Source organism: Chiloscyllium punctatum, chromosome 19, assembly GCF_047496795.1.
Source record: "Chiloscyllium punctatum isolate Juve2018m chromosome 19, sChiPun1.3, whole genome shotgun sequence".
In the NCBI taxonomy this organism is placed as follows: domain Eukaryota; kingdom Metazoa; phylum Chordata; class Chondrichthyes; order Orectolobiformes; family Hemiscylliidae; genus Chiloscyllium; species Chiloscyllium punctatum.
The window spans coordinates 63,985,368-64,007,400 of record NC_092757.1 but is presented as its reverse complement, the minus strand read 5'-3'; the positions used below and the strand labels follow the sequence as shown (position 1 = coordinate 64,007,400).

At 41.0% G+C, this 22,033-nt stretch overlaps 1 protein-coding gene across 10 annotated transcripts in view; it reads left to right on the top strand.

The window, feature by feature from the left end:
• Positions 1–22,033, top strand: part of auts2a (activator of transcription and developmental regulator AUTS2 a) — a 1,176,696-nt gene that overhangs the window by 1,131,850 nt on the left and 22,813 nt on the right. For all 10 annotated transcript variants that reach the window (XM_072589564.1, XM_072589566.1, XM_072589565.1 and 7 more), the window contains 6 exons: positions 1,567–1,662; positions 6,266–6,337; positions 10,250–10,279; positions 13,510–13,581; positions 15,726–15,867; positions 17,572–17,649. In XM_072589564.1, coding sequence (XP_072445665.1) covers positions 1,567–1,662; positions 6,266–6,337; positions 10,250–10,279; positions 13,510–13,581; positions 15,726–15,867; positions 17,572–17,649 — 490 coding nt within the window. The remainder of the gene's footprint in view (positions 1–1,566; positions 1,663–6,265; positions 6,338–10,249; positions 10,280–13,509; positions 13,582–15,725; positions 15,868–17,571; positions 17,650–22,033) is intronic.

Here is a 22,033-nt window from a genome sequence, read left to right as displayed (position 1 = left end):
TCTTCTTGAAGGCCTATTGTATCCAAAAGAGAAGTCATGTTAATAGAGCCTTTGGAGTAGGTCATCTCCTTGTTCTCTCATAATGCAATTCGTGCATTGGTTTTAGACTGAGGTCATTCACCATTAGGTGGTTCCAAATCTCAGCCATAAGGTCCATGCCATTAAATATTATGTATATGTGCTTTGATAGGCATGATACATATTGTAAGTTCAAGGCATCAAAAACCACAGGTTCTCATAATCCTCATTTCAGACATTGGCTATTGGTAATGCCTGCATATTGCATCTTGCTTCTGACAGGAAGTGATTACACCAGTATTCTGTAAACAATACACAACAAGTTACAGATCCCTCAGCGTTGTTTTACAGTAACTATATCATGGGAACCCAAAACAAATGATGATGAGCAAACTTATTTGGAAGGTACTTCGGGTGTCATAATCTATTAAGAGCAGGAAAAGAGTGTTAAGGGCAGTGTTACTTAAACTATCTTTAGTTTGGAAAAGCAACATTCCTTTCTCATCTGTTAGTATAAAGGAGGATCTTCAAGGAGGCTTATAATAAATAGGTAATAAAAGACTTTTTGCTAAGTGGAGTTTCTCTTGTTAGGATTTGTAAATTTATGGGAAACATGATTGAAAGTACATTCATTAAAGTTTCACAATGCATCCTCCTTTAAAAGAAGAATTAGAATGTGTTCATACAGGTGTGACCATACAAGATGGCTGCAGAATACTGTATAGAGTTGGCACAATAATCTACGTAGACTCAGGCATGGGATAGGTAATTGGTCAATTTTGATCAGAGAGACATTTTTAGCCAATGTGGTGATGCTTTTTCACCTAGAAGATGATGTAGAACTGTGAGTATAGATGAACTCTGTCACAAAATTAAAACTTACTTGAACTACACACATCTACTTGAAGAGAGCTAGTTGAGATTTTGCTGTTTGGATTTGGATATATGTAGTTGAATTTGTGTGTTTAGAATACCATTCAGATTGAACTGTACTCCTCAAGAAATATATTAAATCAATTGAAGAACATGTGCCAAGGCTTCCACGTGAATAGCTTCATTGGCAGCAGGGTATGTGAGAGTTTAGACAAACACGCAGCCTATTTTGGGGACTGGACTATTACTTTGTGCTGGCATAGGTTAATGCACGCTGCCATTTTAACTGCCATTAGCAACAGGAGGGAAATGTGGTGACAGACCATTAAGTTTTTGCCGATGTTGTAGTAGCAGGAAAATAAATAAACCAGTTTAGCACGGACTTGCTTGTCATCATGATTTTTGGAGGTGCTGAATTAAAGTTTGAGCCCTCAGGGTTAACACAGTATATGCCTGTTTCTTCTTACAGCATTCCTGTGAGCTAAGAAATGCATCTATTACATTGATTGAACTTAAAATGCTGGTGGAACCAAATCCTGTTCCAAAGCTACCTTTCTAACCTAATTTTAAATTGCGCAGTATTTAACAGAGGAGGTGCTGAACGCTTTGCTTGTCTTTCTTCACTTTATCATTATGATCAGCGAACCTGAAACATTCCTCCTTTTCTTCCTGCAGTTGTTTCATTCATATCCTCCGTCCATGTCTGGAATTCCTCCCATGATTCCACCTACAGGTCCTTTTGGCTCTCTGCAAGGAGCATTTCAGCCTAAGGTAACCCAGCAGTCCCTCTTCCCAATTTTCCATGCCTGTGTTTTTGAAATGTCACTCATGGTCAATGGTCTGTGTTGGGAGCTTTTATCCATTAGGATCTGAATTAAGGTCATCTTGACCCCTGAAGACTATCTGAACGAGGTGGATTTCCATCGTCTGCTTGCAATGACTGCAAATCAAATTCATGATTGAAAATGGTTCTTCGAATCATCAAACGGGAAAAGCTTTTTGGTGACTAAAATAAAGCACAGAACTGTGGTTGCTGAAGATCTGGAACAAACAAAAACAGAAATTTATGACAATACTCAGCCAGTCTGGCATCATTTGTGGAGAGAAAACAGTTAACGTTTTGTGTCCAGTGACCCTTCCTTAGAACTTACCAAGGAGCTCATTCTGTAAGCAAGCAAAGAGAACTGTAAGATCAGACAAGAACGAACTTCAGAACTGACAAAGAGTCACTCAACTTGAAACGTTGCCTCTGTTTATACTCTCAAATACTGTCAGAGATGCTGAGTTTCTCAAGAAATTTCTGTGTGTGTTTGATAAAAGATTTTTGGTAAATCCCCTTCTTGGTTTGGGAAGGAGGAGCACTACATTATTCCTGTCAGGTTGATGCAACTGTGATGGACATAGAGCTCCTCATGCCTCAAACATTGAGTACGTCATTTTTAATGCGAACTTTAGTGAAATAAAGCAAATTTATAATTAATTTCAATTTCTGAGATAAAACCCTCGTCTTGGCACTGGGAGGGAAAACCAACGTGCAGACCTATCTGGAGACACAGATAATCTTCAGTCAGATCCTCTCAATGGAATTGCTTCTCTTATTCCTGCATTAATTGTATCAAAAATTATTCATGTCTTTGGAATAATCATTTGCGTGTGTTTGCCTCAAAGACATGAAAATGAAAGCTATTGCTGTCTTAAGTTTAATACTTTTAGCATTTGTAATTGTATGATGATTGTGAGGAATCTGTTTGATAATCAGAAGGAATCTGGCTTTGAAATCCTAAGGGATAAAAATTAAATTGAATGGAATATTCCTATTGCTTCATTGAATCATTGCACAACATAGAAGGAGTCCACTTGGCCCATCAAGTCTGCATCAACTATCTCATTGTTTCCTCTGCCTGTTTCTACAGTGAAACAGTGAGTGGGTATTACACACATTCCATTACAGACTAAATTCAGAAGGATTTGGAATGGATTTCTAAATTTGCTGATTAGAAACAGTTTAGGTAATGAATCAAGTATTGAATTACTGGCTTCTTACTAGTATATGTTATCAAACCGCTTGTATATATGTATGATTATTGGTTTCATTCAGACTCCAGTATTATCCATCTGTTGAAACAGACGGAATGTGGTTGATTGCTCCCATAATTTCCACTGCATCATGTCCTGGTAAAAGAGTAATTGTTCACCCTATGTCATGTTCCATTCACATCAGGAAACGGATTACAGTTCTCACTTTCTCCGACACACAGGTCTGCTTATGAAAATGACCTTTTTACTGAGTAAAGTGTATTGTGGAAAGGCGCAAATTGTAACAGTCACATCCAGTTAAGATGATGATTTGTTTCAATGTGACCTAGCTACAGAGAAACAGAATGTAATTTTTTTTTTGGCAGCTCATCTTATCGGCCTTATTTATATAAAGAATATGTGATGAAACTGATTTATGCTATCGCAGAAAGATGCACCTACCTACATCTGGCAATTCCACTGGTTTTGCCAACACTTGGGAGTTGCATATTGAAGTATATTTTGTTGACAAAGTGCCTTGACTCTGAAGGTAAAAGAATTAGGCCAGCAGTGCCCCACAGACAGCTCAGCTGAGCCTGGAACAAAGCTGCTGGTACTCATGGAGAGATGGGCAATCTGCACTCACCAGCTGAGGAGTTCCTGATTTAATCTTATCTGTTACTGGTCAGTGCTGGGAAAATATTACCACGGTCTCTTAGTAAATTAGTAAAATGTATCGTCAGCAATTTACTTTCGAGCTATCCAGTTAAAACAGTGCATCGGATTTTCCTTCATATTTGCTTTTCTTTCCAAAGTTGCTTCTGTAAAGTGGATTTTAAGATATTCTGCAGACTAACGTTCACAAACCAACCAACTAAGTGAAATCTTATCAACTTCTTTGAAGTAAATTCTAATGGATGGTAATTGAATTTCAGCAATTTATGATATCCAGTCATATTCTAACTTCAAACTCAGTGAGGTAATATATTTTATGAATAACACTGAATACAAGGAAGGATTCCCTTGTCTTACCTTCTGGAGCCACATTATTGAATTTCTCACATACAGTGTGACTTGGAATGTCTTTTGACCTCCGTACCATAGGCTGTGGGAAGTGCCATCTGCAGAAGTGAATGGAGGCTAGAATGGATTATGATTTGTCAGTGTGCTGACAGAGAGGCTTTCTGATGATGGCACCTGGGTTTAAGTCGAGCGCAGACAAGACTGTTTAGGTCCGATGTGAAATGCATTTGGGAAATTCCAAACCAGTTCCCATTCACCATGATCTCTCAGAGCAGTAGTTTGATGAAGCAAAAGGACTCAAAGTCAGAAATAGTTGATCTGCATGTTGATGCAGCATGAATGGTGAAATCAGTATGTTGTTTTAGAGAGCTGCTCAGAAACTTAAATTTGTCCACATTGCTGTAAGGTTGAAGCAGAATGTTAGTTGTCTAATAATTTCATATTATACAGATACAATCCCAGATAGGGAAACTGCAGAGCAGCTGGTGTATGAAATATTTTAGGGATGCAGGCAGTTGGAGGAGATTGGAACGGAGGTAGATTGCAAGGGCATTATGCAAAGAACTCTTTACTGTGTTCCAGATGATTTTAGTGCTTTGTACCTGAGTTAGGATATGGCACTTTTCTCTATTAATAATGCTTGGCTTTGCTTTCTGCCCAAACTCATTGAAACAATTGTTTGTTTAATAACATAGCAATGGCTTGAGCTACAGTAACTTGTATTTATCTGATGTCTTTAACAAATAAAAATACCTCACGATCCTTCATTGGAATGGTTGTTGAACGAAAGTTGACAGAGTAACTTATAGTTTCATTGGTTAGATGACCAAAAGCTTGGTCAAAGAGGCTCATTGCAAGGTGTGTCTTACAGCAGGACTGCTAGGTAAAGAGATATAGGGGTTATTCCAGAACATAAGACATTGGCAGTTGAAGACACAGCCACTATTAGTTGAGCAGTTAAAATCAGTGATGCCCAGGTGGCCAATTGTGGAAACTATGGAGAGTTTGGAAAACGGTGATGAGAATTTAACTGGGAGTCAGTATGGATCAGCAAGCACATTGATGGGTGTACTGGGAAGGGAATCTTGTCACAAATAAAAACAGAAATTGCTGTGGAAACTCAGCAGGTCTCACAGCAGCTGTAGAGAGAGAAACAGAGTTAATGCTTCTAGTCTAGTCCTACATTTCTTCATGGTCACTGGCCTCAAAATGTTAACTCTGTTTTCTCTCCACAGATGCTGCCAGATCTGCTGCATTACTCCAGCTATTTCTGGTTCTGTTTATTTCAGACCTCTGCAGTTCTTTGTTTTATTTTAGGGAATTTTGTTGGTCATCCATTTATCAGGAACAGTTTTGAGAATGTTGGAAGCAGTCCCGGGAACAAGATGGAAAGAGAATGAATGAAGTAAGATGAGGCCGAAACTAGAGAGAGATATGAATTCAGGGCATGGACAGTGGCAGAGAGGAATTTGGAGAAGGAAGAGAAGTGGGAGAGGAAGTGAATTGAATGGCCTCAATCTTAGTGGTGCAGGAGTCCATGAGCACCTCACAGTTGTTGTTGAAGTGGAAGGTGAAGAATGCGAGAGAGGAGTTAAGAATGTTGTTTGTAGTGGAGAAATAAAGTCAGGGGATTACTTTGTATTTTCAAATGATCCGGGAATGGTGAGGTGTTTCAGATGATGAGTGTAGGACCTGTAAGTGTTGTACGTGGTCCAACCAGACAGGGGAGAGTTAACCAAGTTGTCCATTATAACCCTTCATGTCTGTCTCCCTTGAATTGAAGGGGTGAAGCTGAGGGATGCACTGGGGGAATGGTCAGCTTGAGAGACAGAAATATATATATTTTTAATGAAACCTGTGTTTCAAAGGTGTTAGAAAGGGTGTGGTTAATCAAATCAGTAGCTGTAGATATGTTGTAATGACATCAGGGCCAAAAGAAGACTGGTGGGATTTTGAAAGCCCTGTTGTAAATGAATTAAATAAGTTTGTTTTCCCCAGTGGCAGATCCAAAAATAAGTAGAGCTTGGGGAGGGGGATTTGAGTGGCGAGCAATACAATGAAGTGACCAGTGATTGACAAAAAGAGGTTTGATTGATGTAACATAAGTCACATTGATAAATAAGAGCAGCATGATATTGTTTCTCATGGTTACTCACAGCTCTGCACTTGTTAACGAAAGGTCAAAAATGTGTAAGAAAATTCACCAGCTGCTCAGAAAATGGCCTCTATGTTCTTTTACAGTTGCTGGCTTAAATTAAACAGTTCACCTACTCAACAGACTGTCAGAAATAGTTTATCTTTCCATATTAACTGGATTTTCTATCTTCCTCTGCAGACCTCCAATCCTATTGATGTAGCAGGACGGCCTGGAGCAGTTCCCCATACCTTGCTGCAGAAAGACCCCAGGGTAAATGTGATCAGGTTTCTCAAAAAGCTGTCCCTTGGTTATTCATTTTATATTGCTTCATTGTCCTTGGATAATCTGCAACTCTTTAATGTCTGCCATATTTGCATTCTACATGTTCAAATAGGTTATAAATGCATAATTAGACCAGAAACTATCTGTGTTTGGGATGGAAATATTGACAGAATGTTGATTGTAGCTATTTGTTTTCTCATCTGTGAAAAGAGATACAAAAAGTTATTATGCTTTTGTCAGATAAAGATACGGGGGAAAATGTTAGGCAATCGGGGCGACATGGTGGCTTAATGGTTAGCACTTCTGCCTCACAATGCCATAGACCTGGGTTCAAATCCACCGTTGAGCGACTGTATGGAGTTGCGCTTTCTCCCAGGGTCTGCATGGGTTTTCTTCCAGGTGCTCCAGTCTCCTCCCACAGTCCAAAGGATATGCAGGTTAGATGGTTTGGCTATGCTAAATTGCCCATAGTGTCCAGGGATGTGCAGGCGAGGTGGGTCAGCCATGGGAAACGCAGGGTTATAGCAGTAGGGTAGGGGATTGCGTCTGGGTGGGATGTTTTTTAGAGGGTCAGTGTGGACTCAGTAGGCTGAATGGCCTACTTTCACACTGTCAGGATTCTATGATTCGAAGACCCCAAGCAAAGGGGTCAGCATTTTTATCAAGGAAGCAGGATAGTTCAATGTCAATTTATTATGATCTAAAATGTACTACCTGAAACATAGTAATTTTCAGAAGAGAATTGGATAAATAATTGGTAAAGGAGGAAATTGTGGATCTGTGGGATAAATGGTGTCAAGCTAATTGGAGAGTTCTTTCAAAACGTCAGTGCAGGAACAGTGGGCTGAATGGGCTCCTCATGAGTTGTAAAATCTTTTATTCCATAGGTATTTGCAAAGCAAGAATGTATTTGACTTGAAAAGGCACAAAAGTGTGGTTGAAGAGTGGGCAAGGGCAGAGTCACAATAGATTGAATGTGCTGTGTACTTTTTTATGGCACCAGAGAACAATATGAATGTAAAACAATTAATGGGGGTAGAATGAATGATACTATCCTTGTGTGTCACTCCAGTAGTGCATCAAAATGGTCAACAGAACATAAACAGCATTATTGTCTTGTGCATTGACCTTGCTATTATTCTGTATGCCACTGACTTCTTAAAAATTAATTTATGGAACATAAGAGTTGATGGTAAGTGCTGCATTTATTGCCCTTGAGAATTAAGTGGTAAGCTGCCTTCTTGAACCACTGCAATCCCTGGAGTGTAGAGATGCACACAGTGCTATCAGGAAGACCGTTCTAAGATTTTGCCCACCATCAGTGAAGGAAGTGTGACATAGTTCCAAGTCAGAATACTCTGCAATTTGGACAGGACCTTGCAATGCTGGTGTTCCCAGGGATCTGTTGGACTTGTCCTTCCAGTTGGTAGAGATCATAAGTTTGTAAAATGTTGGAAGGATACCTTCATGCTTCACTGTATGTCAGTGATGTGGGAGTGAATGTTGGAAGGTCGTGAATAGAGTGCTGACCAATAACTGTTTTGACCGGATGGCATCTAGTTCCTTGAATGTTGTTAAAGCTTCACCCATCACAGTCCAGATTTGTGCTTTGTTGGACAGGTAGGCAGGTATTGGAGAAACAGGAGATAAGTAACTTGCTGCAGAATTCCTAGCCTCTGACCAGCCCTTGCTCTTTCTGGTCAATGGTAATCTCCAGGCTGTTGATTGTGGAAGATTCAATAATGATAAAACATTAATGATTAAATGTCAAGGGGTGATGTTGAGATTCTGGCTTAGTGGAGATAATTGTTTCCTGGCATACACGTAGCATGAACTTTACTTGCCAGTTATCAGCGCAAGTCCAGGCCTTGCTATGTAAGGACACTGGCTGCTTCAGTATCTAGGGACTGATGAATGGTGCTGAACATTGAGAAATCATCAGTGAATATCCCCACTTCTGACCTTAAGATGGAGGGAGGATCATTGATGAAGCAACTGAAGGTGATTGGACATAGCACATTACTCTGAGGAATTCCTGCAGAGATGTCCTGGGACTGAAATAATTGACCTCCAACAAACAGAAGCCTCATCCTTTGTACTGGGTAGGACTCAAACCAGTGGAAATTTTTCCCCCAATTCCCATTGACTCCAGTTTTGCTCGGACTCCTTGATGCCATACTTCGTCAAATGTGCCCTCGATGTCAAGTGCAGTCATTTTCACCTCTCCTCTGAAATTCAGCCCTTGTGTCCACATTTGGACCAAGGCTGTGATGAGGTCTGGAGTGGAGTCACCCTGGTGAAACTCAAACTGGGTGTCACTGAGCAGGTTGTTGCTAAGCAATGCCCCTAGACACAATGTTTATTACCCCTTCCATCACTGTAATGATACTGAAGAGTAGACTGATAAGGTGGTTATTGGCCATTTTGGATTTGTCTTGCCTTTTGTGGACGGGACATGCGTCAGTAGTTTTCCACATTATTGGATAGATGAGAGTGTTCTACCTGTACAGCTTGGACTAGGGGCATGGCAAGTTCTGGTTCATTTCTTGTCGAGCCCATATACTTGGCAGCATTCAGTGCCTTTAGCCACATCCTAATATCACACAAAGTGAACCAAAGTCACTGAAGACTGGAATATGTAATGCTGGGGCTGAGATAGATCATCCACTCAGCACTTCTGGTTGAAGATGGATGCAAATTATTCAGCCTTATCTTTTTACTCTGATGTATTGGACTCCCCTGTTGTTGAGGATGGGGATACTATGGAGGTAGTGGTTTTAACATCCAGCACAATACATAAATGGATGTGGCAGGACTGCAGAGTTTGTTGAAGTGTATGCAGATATTAGTTTTGAATTTGACTTTTGTTTGAACCTTTGTACCGCTATTTTGACAGTCATTACCAAGCAGCAATGTTATGAACTGTCCCTATCCATTTTGTTCATTGCTTTGCACATACCAGTGAGGCCTCATTGTATCATGGAATCATCCCAGAATCCCTTGCATGTGGAAGCAGGCCAATCAGACCATCGAGTCCACAGAAACCCTCCGAAGGCTGTCCTACTCAGACCCGCCCTGTCCCCGTAACCCAGCATTTCCCATGGCTAATCCTGCATATCCCTGGACACTGTTTGCAATTCAGCATGGCCAACCCACCCAAACTGCACATCTGGACTGGAGGAGGAAACCAGAGCACAGAGAGGAAACCCAAGCAGACACGGGGAAAATGTACAGACTCCACACAGATGGTTGCCCGAGGCTGAAATCAAGCCTGGGGCCCTGGCGTTGAGAAGCAGCAGTAATAACCACTGAGTCACCGTGCTACCTCAAGCCATCACGCTGTCTGGTTTGGTGAAGGGTAGACCAGGTTTCTCTGTCCTTTTCTCATAATTTTGTCCTTTACAGGAGCCCGTCTCGTTCTATTCATCTGTGATGTTTGAATCTTATTGAGATGGAAATGTAGTTATCATTTTAAACATTGCGTTTTTTGGTAGGAGGTATGTGCTTGCTCGGAGTTAGAATTTCTAACTGTGCCAAAGTAGCAAAAGGTTAGAAGAGTAAAGGTTAAAATAATTCAGTGATCCTGTTTAACTAAACCCTAATACACCAAAGAATTGCTATGAAAGGGGGTCACACTTTTAGGAATTATTTTCTGTATTCCAAAGGAAGCTCATTCTATGATCACGTGCATGAAACGTTCTCTATTCCTACAATTATTGACAAAGAACAGAAGGTCAGACAAATGTATGAAATTTTGCTGATTATTTTTTCTACTAATGTTTCATCTGAAAGTAAAATGTTAACATTTCAAATTACTGACTAACGAGGCAATAAAAATTGCAATTATTGTCCTGGTTTGACTGACAGATGTGTAACTGAGCTGTCACTCTTTATTTGCAGTTGACAGATCCATTCAGACCGATGTTGAGGGTAAGAATTATTCCTTTCAAATTATAATCTGTCTGTGTATTCCCTCTGGGATGGAAAGATAAGTGAATGATTAAGAAATTATACCTTATTAAAGTGTCAGAGTCCTCTCGAGCAAGATCATTTTCAAACATTTAGACAGGCTGCACAGCTTCTTTGTGATTTCTTTGTTGGAGTGGCAGCAGGTTTTGGAAGAACTAGTTGGATTTGCGCATTAAACTAGGTAGCACAGAGCTTTGGGTTCATTGGGCTCATTCAGGGTGGGATCTAGGGCATTACGTTTGATATATAAGGAGCAGTAATATTAATCAGTGACCCTGCCATGATGGAGGGCATACAGTGCAATGATGGCTATCTAATTGGTTGTGATCCTTCTCTTTAAATGCAAAGTAGAAACCCCACCGAGTCTGTAAAATAGCCTTTGGCACTCCCTGTCAGGGCTCACACATGGATAATGGTTTCTAGAGTGAAATGTCCAAGAGTAATTGGCGTGTAACCAACTTCTGAAGAAAGGAAATTGGAAAGAATAAAATAATTAATTTTGACAATTATAATTGGTGCAATATTTTGAGATCCTGTAAAATCTCATGAATGTGGTATCTCTTTAAAAGTTGAACCATTAAACTATCAGAGTAAACATACTTGAGGAATTTGAGTAATTTTGTTCATATTTTGCATGTTAAAGCTTTTTGTAAATGGTGGTGACAGTGCAAGATTGTTTAATTAAAGGGAAACCATCTTGTTGAATAGAATGATTGGCGTGCTTCGTTTGGGCAGGACATGTCCACTCTTGGGGACTTCAGAGCATAGCAATAATATTTTGATGTAATTTATAATAATGATTAGTTTTAAACTAATCTGAGACAAGTTTTGCAAGTGGGACACTTTCTTCTATCAGTTATGCGTAGAGAATAAAGCAAGGATGTAATGTTGGGAGTTGTGCAGAGCATTGGTTAAGCTGCATCTGCAGTAGTATTTGCAATTCTGGTCGCTTCTCTACAGGAAGGATGTGACAGCAAGAGACAGGTTACAGAGGAGTTTCACCAGGATGTTGCCCGTGATGGAGAAATTGAGCGATAAGGAGACACTGGACAGGCTTGGCTTATCTTCTTTAGAACAGAGAAGCCTGAATTGGGGAAAAGGCATGATTGAGGTTTACAAAATAATGAGGGATATGGACAGGGTGATTAGAAGTTAAAAACTCAATAATGAGAGGCCATTGTTCAGGGCAAAGATTCAGAGGGAATTTAGTAAAATAACTTTTTAACTCAGCGGCTGGTGGGAATCTGGAATGCATTGCTGGATAAACTTTAAAAGATATTGGAATGAGTACTTCAAATATTGTAACGTTCAGGGATGTAGGACAGTGCAGACAATTGGAATTAGTGCACCTTTAGTGATAGTTACAACAGTGGAGATTCCCAAAGGGCCTTTTCAGCGCTGTATCAATCTATTAGATTTGTATAATACATCCAAAAGAAAATGGTGCAGCTTCAAATGTTGACAGGAAAATACTTCTAAACTGGTGCACCACAATCTACAACTGGGAAGAACTTGGAGACTCTGAGGCTCAGAACTATCAGAAGCTTATAAATGGGCAGTTGAAGTTAGAATATAGGCTGCCTTATTCTCATTGAAGTTTGATCATTTTCAAAAAAATTAAGTTCTTTGATCTTGGAGATGAGAATTATGTTTGAAGGAAGAGCACTGGAGCTGAAAGGGATCTGTGCCAATGTGCTCTTCAAATAAGACGGTGAAAATGGAGTAGTCTGGAAAGATTCTCTCCAACATCAACAATGCTAACACTTACGGAATTCCTCACTGTAATAAAATGTCCCATATGCTTCACGTGAGATCAAGAAAGAAAAATAAACACTGGACCAGTTAAGATGATATTAGCACAATTGACAACTTGGTCAAAGAGGTAGATTTAAGGAGTAGCTTAAAGTAAGTGAGAAGTAGGAACGTTAGGGAGGGATTTCCAGAGTTTATGGGAACACATGGCGACCAAAGGTGGAGCAACGGGAATAGTTGGAGAAGTTCTGGTCTGGCAGCATCTGTGAGAGAGAAAGCAGAGTGAATGTTTTGGGACCAGTGGCCCTTCAGAAGCAGCAAAGGTAAACTCAAGTTTGCGGACGGTAGAATGGGGGAGGCTTTTCAGGACTATACCAGAATAGCAAAGTGTAGAAGTAACGGAGGCATGAATGATGGTTCATCAGCAGATGAGCTAAAACAGGGGCTAACTTGTGCAATTTTACACTGATGGATATCAGTGGTCATAATGATGGTGGTTTGAGTCAAATGTGATACCAAGTTTGCAAACAATCTGCTTCAGACTCAATCAGTTGCTTGGAAGGAAGAGGGTGGTTAGTTATTTAACTGAGTTTGAATTGGTTGATTGAAGATAGTGGCTTCAGCCCTGCCAATATTTAATTTGGGTGTTTTCTGATCATCCAGGACTGGATGTTAAACGTGCAGTTTGGTAGTTTAGTAATAAAGCAGAATCAGAAGGGGTAGAAATGAGATAGTGCTTGGTGTCACAGGCCCACAAATGATGATGTAGAAGGACAGCATGTCAGTGAGAAATGGCGGTGTTGGGGATTGTAATACAGGGATACTTCCTTGGGAGACTTTAGAGGTAGTGGTTTGGGAGCAGGATGAGGAATCATTGCCAATTACACTCCACAATGATTGGATAGATAACAGTATAAACAGGCAAGTGCCACCCAGCTAGCTGGATGACAAAGGAGAGAAGAACATTATAACCAAATGTGTCACAGGATGAGGAAGGATGTAAAAGCTGAGAAGAAATGGTTTACCATTCTCAGTCACCTAGAAAATAATTTGTGACTTCGTTAAGAGCAATTTTGGTACCATGATAGGAGCGCACACTGCAATGAATGATTCAAACAGAAGATTCACGGAAAGATGGTAATGTCCTAAGAGGCAGCAGCATGGTTGATGAGGAAAAGCAGTGTGGCTGTTTGCAAGGATGGTGGATTAAAGGACTCCAGGTTTAAAGGAGAGAGAGAGAGATAGCAGCTAAAGAGAAAAACTTCATGATAACAGCCAATAGAGGGGGCCAGGATGTGACATTGGCTTTATTTGGAAAAGAAGCTTGTTACAATGCCTCAGTTTGGAGGCCTGAGCTAAAATTTACATTGGTCATGAAAAGCTTGTGGTTTCTTGTAATAGATACTGATTAATTAACCTTTAACTGTTGTGTTCTGCAGAAGCCTGGCAAGTGGTGTGCCATGCATGTCCACATAGCATGGCAGATATACCATCACCAGCAAAAGGTCAAGGTCAGTCTCTCTCTGCAAAATTCCATTCATGTTCTATTCACACTCTCTTAATTTAAATGGTTATCTGTTCACAATTGTTATTCAGGAGAAAGCTGCAATGGCTGACCTGAACAAGAAGTGATGGCATAAACCATTCAAGTCATGCACTATAAGGACCAGCCTAATCAAAAGATTTTGATGATGTATACCATGCGAGTCAAGCAACTTAAGAAATCAGTTGAAGTCTAAATTTTGTTTTATTCACTCGTAGGACATGAGTATTGCTGGCTGGCTAGCATTTATTGCCCATCCCTAGTTTCTTAAGAGCTGAGTGCCTGCTTAGAACCTTGTTAATTGCAATCTCAACTCAGTTAAATTTCCCTGTTATAGTGTTCATCAGTTCTTTGCAGGGTTTATTGTCACTTCCCCAGAGTATTTCAGCACCTTGTTGGATGGTGAATGGCATTCAGTGGGAGCAGTGTTCCAGGGGATAGTCTGTGGCACATTCTCAGGAAGTTCAGAGCACACTGGGATACTGTCAGCTTTTTTTTTAACCACATACTTTCCTGAGACTTATGTCATTCATCATCAAATTCTTCCTCATTTTATTTCCATGTTGTGTACTCATCAGGGATCCAATCCAAATGATGGATTTCAGACAGAATAAATCCAGGTGAAATAGGTTTGGATTACACTGATTCAGTCATGGTCGCCATGAGCTTAGAGCAGGAATTCCTGCTTCATTTCATTAAACTCGCGGCTCACACTTAAGAGGATCTCGAATTAATCATTTGGAAAACCACACTCCCAGGTTAAGGTGTCCTCTTCCAAGGTTCTTATATCATAGCATTGAGTTAGAGGGAGATTTATATTGCATTTTAATCATTCTTTGGGTAGCTTGGTTGTGTTTAAAATAGGAAAAGCTGTATGCACCAGAGCAGATATGAATACACAGCAAGATCAAAGTGACTTGTTAAAGAAAGACCCAAGTATTTGCATCATTGTAGTCAAATTAATATGATATTGATGGAATTGTTGTCTAAGCAAAGTGATCAATTATATATTATGACAGTCCAGGTATGAGATGAGAAGAAGTTTCAATGATGTACAGCTTTGGAAGCCATAGCTTCACATAAATCGTATCCCAATCACTCACACTGATCCACACCCATTCACTTCTAGTAGTCCACATCCCAAACACTTCTGTTCAACCACATCTCAATCACTTGTTAGTCCATATCCCGATCATTCCTATTGATCCACATCTTGATCATTCTGGTAGTCTGTATCCTGATCACTCGCGTTTGTCCATAACCCGATCACTCCTGTTAGTCGACACCTTGATCACTTCTATTGGTTTGTATTGCGATCTTTCCCACTAGACCAAAATCCTGGTACTTGAGTCCCACCTTCCCATTAAATATTTAATCTCTATCATTGGTAATGTGAATCGTCTAAGATCAACGTTTAACTTTGCTGGACAAATTGCAAAAATTCTGAATAAACTGTGGAAATGCAGTTTACAATGTTTTTCTCGTGTTTCTGAATCACTACAACCGGTTTTATAATGGAGTATAGGGAGAATCTCCCTCCTCTGCCTAAATGCCAGGATGTGCACCCATCCTGTTCCTGGCAAGAAACTGCATCTCCCAACTCTGCACAGCAATAGACCCCCAGTCCAAATGTAGAGAAATGTGCTCAGGACTAAACTGCAGAATCCTGACACACCCTGCAGGAATGGACCACTCTCTCCCACACCCACAGAAACCCGCATAACAGTACTGGTAACTCAAAATGTATTATTTTGAAGAGGAAATTTTTGAAGTTTAGCTTGGGCAATGTGAAAAGCCTAGCACATTGTTGAAACAGTTATTGTTGAAAGAGTAATTATTGCATAATTTAACGTAAACTTGAATATATGAGTCACCACTGATTGGAACATATGTTAATTTGTCAAATATGTCGGCCTGCTTTTGTAAATAAAAACGTCAAGTGTTAGAAATTCTCAGCAGGTTTGGCAGTATCTGGAGAGAGAGAAACAGATTGTGATTCTGGCTGTTACCCATTTTCAATGAAAGGTTTCAGACTTGTACAAAAGGAGCACGGAGTGTGAGGTGGTGAGACATAACTTGACTGGCATGTTTTTTTGATTTTGCATCTTACAGCAGCAGATGCAGTCCGATCCACACAAACTCGACTTTGGCCTGAAGCCGGAGTTCCTAAGCCGGCCACCTGGCCCCAGCATGTTTGGAGCTATCCACCATCCTCATGAGCTAGCTCGCCCAGCAACTCTCTTCTCCACCGCTGGTAAGGAATTGCATTTCATAGCATGGTCATCTGCTCAGCAGTGACTGAACGGCAGTAATGTTCACCTCGTCCTGCTGCTAGGAGGTCAAATTCATGAATAGTTGGTTGGGTTGCCAGTTTTGTGTATCTTGCCTGTACAAATACCCATATCCACTAGATGGCACTATTCACATTCAGAACGCACCCCCCCCCCCCCCCCCCCTCCCCCCCCAGCGTTAACCTCGTGCACAATCTACTTCTGTGCAGTGGAAAGTGAAAAGTAGTAAATTCCTGCGACTGTGCTTTCACAGACATTCCATATCTTTTCTTAAATAAATGATATTTAAAAGCATTTATTTTCAGCAAAGTCTGTGTAAATAGATTTGAACAGTCAGACTGTGTAGGCTTGTTATAAATTGAGTTCAGAGTAACAGTAAGTTCCTGAGGGGAAATCTTTCTATTAGTTTATAAGAGTGACTGCTTCTAATGCACTTCATGGCCTGTAAAGTGCTTTTAGCCATGCTGAGGTCACGAAAGACACTGGAGCAATGCAAGTTCATCCTTAATGAAGAGGGAATAGAATCCAGACAGAATATTTAACCAGCTCACTTCTCCCCTGGGATTGCTTTCATACTTTCATAACTTTTCTGTGCACATAGACCTATTGTGAAAAATGTGACAAAGTCCACACTGGAACCTACCTGACTAACCTTGTCACAATTTAATTACACTCTCCCTCATTAGAAGCTCTGTGAACTCTATATCACTGGAGGTATCTTTGCCTTTCTCCTTTGCCTAATTCTTTGTCTCTTCCTCCCTCTTTCCCTGTCTCTCAATGTTTCTTGCTCTGCTGATCTGTCCATGTTTCATTTATTCCTCACTGTCTCCTCTTTTTTTTTTGCTAATTGTTCACGGGATGTGGGCATTACTGGCTTGGCCAGCATTTATTGCCCATCCCTAGGACAGTTAAGAGTCAACCACATTGCTGTGGGTTTGGACTCACATGTAGGCCAGACCAGGTTAGGGTGGCAGTTTCCTTCCCTAAAAAGTGTTAGTCATCCAGATTTTCTTCTCAACAATCAGCAATGGATTCATGGTCATCATTCGGCTCTTAATTCCAGATTCTTCTTTACTGAATTCAAATTCCACCATCTGCCATGGCAGGATTCATACCTGGGTTGCCGGAATATGACCTAGGTTTCTGGATGAACAGTCCAGCAATAATGCCACAAGGTCATCGTCTACCCTATCTCTACAGTTCTCTGTTTTTTCCATCTGTGTCTCTGTTTCTCTGTATTTTTATTTTTGCCTCTTTCAATTGCACACCCCCCCACCCAAATTTACTTGTGCTTTACTTACTCAGTCTGATTCTCAGAATAAATTTGTCACTCTCTGTAGTTATCAAAAAATTTTAAACATCGCATCATCGTTAACAGACTGTGCACACAACCTACGGAATTCCTGGAAATATTTCATTTTTGAAGGTGGCATTCTCCACTAACCTGCATCCACATTAGGATTAGAAGTCTTCAAAATGAAAGCTTAACTAATCTCCACTTCCTGAATGTCATGATAAATCTCATTGACACTATTAAGATGCAATTAAAAAACGTGTTTTACCTCATGGCAAACCAAATGCAAGATGTTGCGGATCACAGTGAACCATTTTGTGTGAATGCTTCTCTCATAACTTTGAAGAAAACTGCTTTCTCTGTCTCTTTGCAGGTACTACCCATCCAAGTGGAAATCCCTTTGGACCTCCACCTCATCACAACAGCTTTCTGAGTCCAGCTGCTCACTTAGGTAATCATGGGCTGGCTGGTGTTTGGGGAAGAGTTGGGGAAAGAGGTCGCAGACTGAAACAACTGTCAAGACGTTAGCACATACAGTACAGTCTACTCCACTTAAGTGTACGCTCTTGGGAAAATGTCCAAATTTGGCTCAGTTTGGTTATGGCTGCATGATAATAACTCAGCATTTAATGGCAAAATTCACTGTAAACTACATTCCCATTCAGGGCACGATTTTCCCTTTTCTGAGCGTGCTCTACCCGCCCATCATCCCATTCACAGCTGACTGGCAAGCAAAGGGTCAGGTATCACCAGCTGCCAACCAGTAAGAGGCTGGCGATCTCTGAGCCCTGATGTCTGCTGGTTAAGGCCAGTTCCTCAGAGGATCTGATAACAAGAAGCTAAATTAATCTTCCCCTCCTTCTCTCAGGCTGGGAATCAGCTGCAGGGCTAGTGTGTGCAGGACAGAGGGCTTTACAAGGCCTTGCTCCCCACCTCCACCCCCCACCTATGCCCCCTGTAATTGGTGGACTTGGGGAATTGGAGTCCTGTTTCCTAACTGGGCAAACAGGTTGCCACGATTTCCCACTCAGGGATAGGAGCCACCTTCTTCTCCCACTGCAGAGGGGACATGAACAAGGAGGTGGCAGTTTAAGGCCCTTAGTTGGCCGTTAGTTGACCTTAATCACTGGCAAGTTAAGGAAGTCACTCAGTAGCTAGTTATGGTGAGACCAAGGTGAGTTTCTCTAAAGGGAAACCCCACCCATTATTTCCATTTCCCATCAGCTCCAGAAACGGTAAAACCACACAGCATCCTTATATTGCTCATCAGTGAACATGCAGCCCTTGAGCTATTTAAGTTGCCTTCCGTTGTCATACCGTAGTGAATAGCGAATAACATTTCAGAAAGCATCTCTTTTCTTGCAGCAGTGCACTATAGATCATTCCTACTCCTGATAGACATGTAAATAATTGGCTAAAATTGGTTACCTGGGCAATTTGTTGTGTTTGTGCATTTCAATGAGGTGTGTCGGAAAGATGGTAGCACTCTAGGTGGCTGAAATGTTGTTAAAAATTGTTGCGTTTGTGATCATGGGCTGCAGTCCCTCAAAGTACCAGATGGTGGTAGTGTTGGGAACATTTAATTCCCACAAATGCAGCAACACAACACTGCTGTGTCCCAAATCACAAAATTGAAAGGGGAAGGAGAAAATCTAGCAGGATGATGAAGTATATTTTTGATTCAGGGTGTTCCCTCTTTTTATATCAGAAAATAATAGCTGGCAATTTTGGGAAACAAATTGCTGTTGGAATGGAAAGACTGTTGAGGTGATGTTCACTCTGTGCTGGGCTGTTCCACTGACATTAATTGTAGGGATCATTGCCTTGCATCCGAATAGGGAATCCATTACAATTGGCATTGGGTGCTATTTCAAGCTAATCTGAGCTGTGTTCTGAAACTAAACTCAAAAAATACATCAGAATAAAGTTCCTACCTCAGGTTGGCTGCAATCTCGGAGGTTTGAATGCATGGTTTGCTCCCTCTTATTATAGCACAGCACCTTTCTGCCAGTTGAGATGCCAACCACTTGGATCACCCAATTGAATGATTACTGACGTCAGATGAACGGCTATTTCCTTTCTAGCTCCAGCATTTTACAACTAGTGAACAAGGAGTCTTCATTCTCTTTCTAAAAGCCCCTTTTGATTTTCCTCCTGATTTGCTCTCTGCAGTGAGGAGGAGACACTAACTAATTAAGCAAATCTGCCATGACAAGAAAATTGAGGTTTTCAAATCTCTTGGCGAGAATATGCCTTTTGCAAACGGTGGTGCTGTCAGTGGAATGCCTGCTGGTGGCACTGCTGAGCGTGGAGAAGTTGATTCTCAGCTGCATTTGTGGGTAACCCTGGCAGCGGGTAATGTACCCCATCCACATGTTTAGAATTGGAAGGTGGCTTTTAAGTTGGCACCCAGCCCCCGTGTGCTGTAAATGAAAGTTAGTGAGACCACCAGAAACAAATTAATACATTTGCAGGAGCCCTTGAGAGCCGCTTTCTGAGTGCTGACTGTGTTTGGAATTTTGCACAGATTTATTTTTCACCTCTTTTAGTCATATTTCAGTACTTTGTTCTATTTTGCCCAACTCTGATACCCCTTCAGGGCTGTCGTTCATATAACCAATATCAGCACTGTCTTTTTAATTCTCTGGGAAAAGGCTATTTTTAAATATTGTGCTGGACGTAGACTGACCACACTTGACAGTGAATCATTCGTATTAAGGCCCATTGCCTTTTCAGAGGTAATGTCCTTAAAATAAATGATATTTTTCAGGCGTTGAAAAGTGTGTCAAGTCTGTGCACTCCAGGCTGCATTTCACTAATGGCATGATGTCAGTGGTAAAACTGCACTGATATATCATGGCGGCTATTCTTAACGGCAGCACTCTCCTCTACTGGAAGCAAACACACTGTGACTTCTGAGCAGCACTGCCACCTGCTTAGTACCTGTAACTGCTTCTTACATTATCTTTCCAAATCATGGAATTTCATCGCCATGGATACAAAGAGCTATAATCCAACAAGGGTCTGGTTAATCTACATAGAACATAGAACATAGAAAAATACAGCGCAGTACAGGCCCTTCGGCCCTCGATGTTGCGCCGACTGAAGCCTACCTAACCTACACTAGCCCAATAACCTCCATATGCTTATCCAATGCCCGCTTGAATAACCATAAAGAGGGAGAGTCCACCACTGCTACTGGCAGGGCATTTCATGAAGTCACAACCCTCTGAGTAAAGAATCTACCCCTAACATCTGTGCTATACCAACCTCCCCTTAATTTAAAGCTGTGTCCCCTAGTAACAGCTGACTCCATACGCGGAAAAAGGTTCTCACTGTCAACCCTATCTAAACCCCTAATCATCTTGTACACCTCTATCAAATCTCCCCTAAACCTTCTTTTCTCCAATGAGAAAAGCACCAAGTGCCTCAGCCTTTCCTCATACGATCTTCCTACCATGCCAGGCAACATCCTGGTAAACCTCCTCTGCACCCGTTCCAGTGCCTCCACATCCTTCCTATAGTATGGCGACCAAAACTGTACACAATACTCCAGATAAGGCCGCACCAGAGTCTTATACAACTGCAACATGACCTCAGGACTCCGGAACTCAATTCTTCTACCAATAAAGCCCAGTATGCCATATGCCTTCTTTACAGCACTATTTACCTGGGTGGCAACTTTCAGATGTATTGATGTGGAAACTTCAGGTATAAAACAAGCACCAAGGCATCCAAATGCTTTTAGCCTGAAGTCCTTCATCCATAATATCAATACAAGTATCAGAAGAAGCCTCTAGGACACACACCATGATGCTAGTTCCTTTCATGTGCTAAAGAATGAGCCTAACAGCTGTCTTCGGCCTGTTCCAACAAGTTGATTGGCTTGGATTTTGAAGCAAGAACCAGGCCCACACGTGTCCTAACCAGCAATGGTATTTTGAAGTGAAGCCCTCCTGTTTGACTCGATGCCTCAGGAATAAGCCTTGTCTCAACTCATTGCATATGCACCCTAATTTTTGACCACTGTTGATTCAGAAGCAGGGAGTTTGACAAATTTAGACCTGGAGATTTTTCTTCTGAAATGTCTCAAGTTAGTGATACTTAAATATAATTTGGATAAGAAGGACGCAGGAGCTTTGGTCAGGTAGTTTCACTAACCAGTACTCATCTGCAAGTCTAGTTGTTTGAAAATAAAATTGAACTATGCTAAAAAGGGCACTTCAAAATGATGGACAACTGAAGATAGACCACATAACCTTTTTGATGAGTGATTATCTTTTGTTCCTGTAGAATTGAGTTGGTTTGAAGTCACTGGCAGAGGAATTGCTCACCCAGTTCTCTTCAATTAAGTGATGTACTTATATCTGTATTCATAGAAAAAGAGAGAATGAATTGAGTAGCACTAACAATAATAATTGAACAATATTGCTGGAAAACCTGATCTGATGGAAATCTATGATTCCAAAACGCTGGATGAATGAGTGCAACCCAATACTCAACGCAATATAGTTTGCAGCAGTAGTCTTTGTTTCCCTTGAAGATATGCTTTTGATTTTGGCGGCGTATCACCTTGGAAGAAGCTTGGCATTTCCCACACAGGGGGAAGATGAAAGTAACTCCCAGCAGCTCAAGTGGGCCTCCGCAAGAGTGGAATTCTCAGGCCTGAGGCAGATATTGGCTACGCCTTATTAGTTTGCTGAGGATGATGTACAATGATTCCTGAAAGGAGAGAGCAAATAAAGAGCTTTAGTGAGGAACATGAAGAAATAAATTGAAAATGGAAAGCTGAAAAGAAACCTGAGTGAAACGCAATGACACTGTGGTGTTTGATA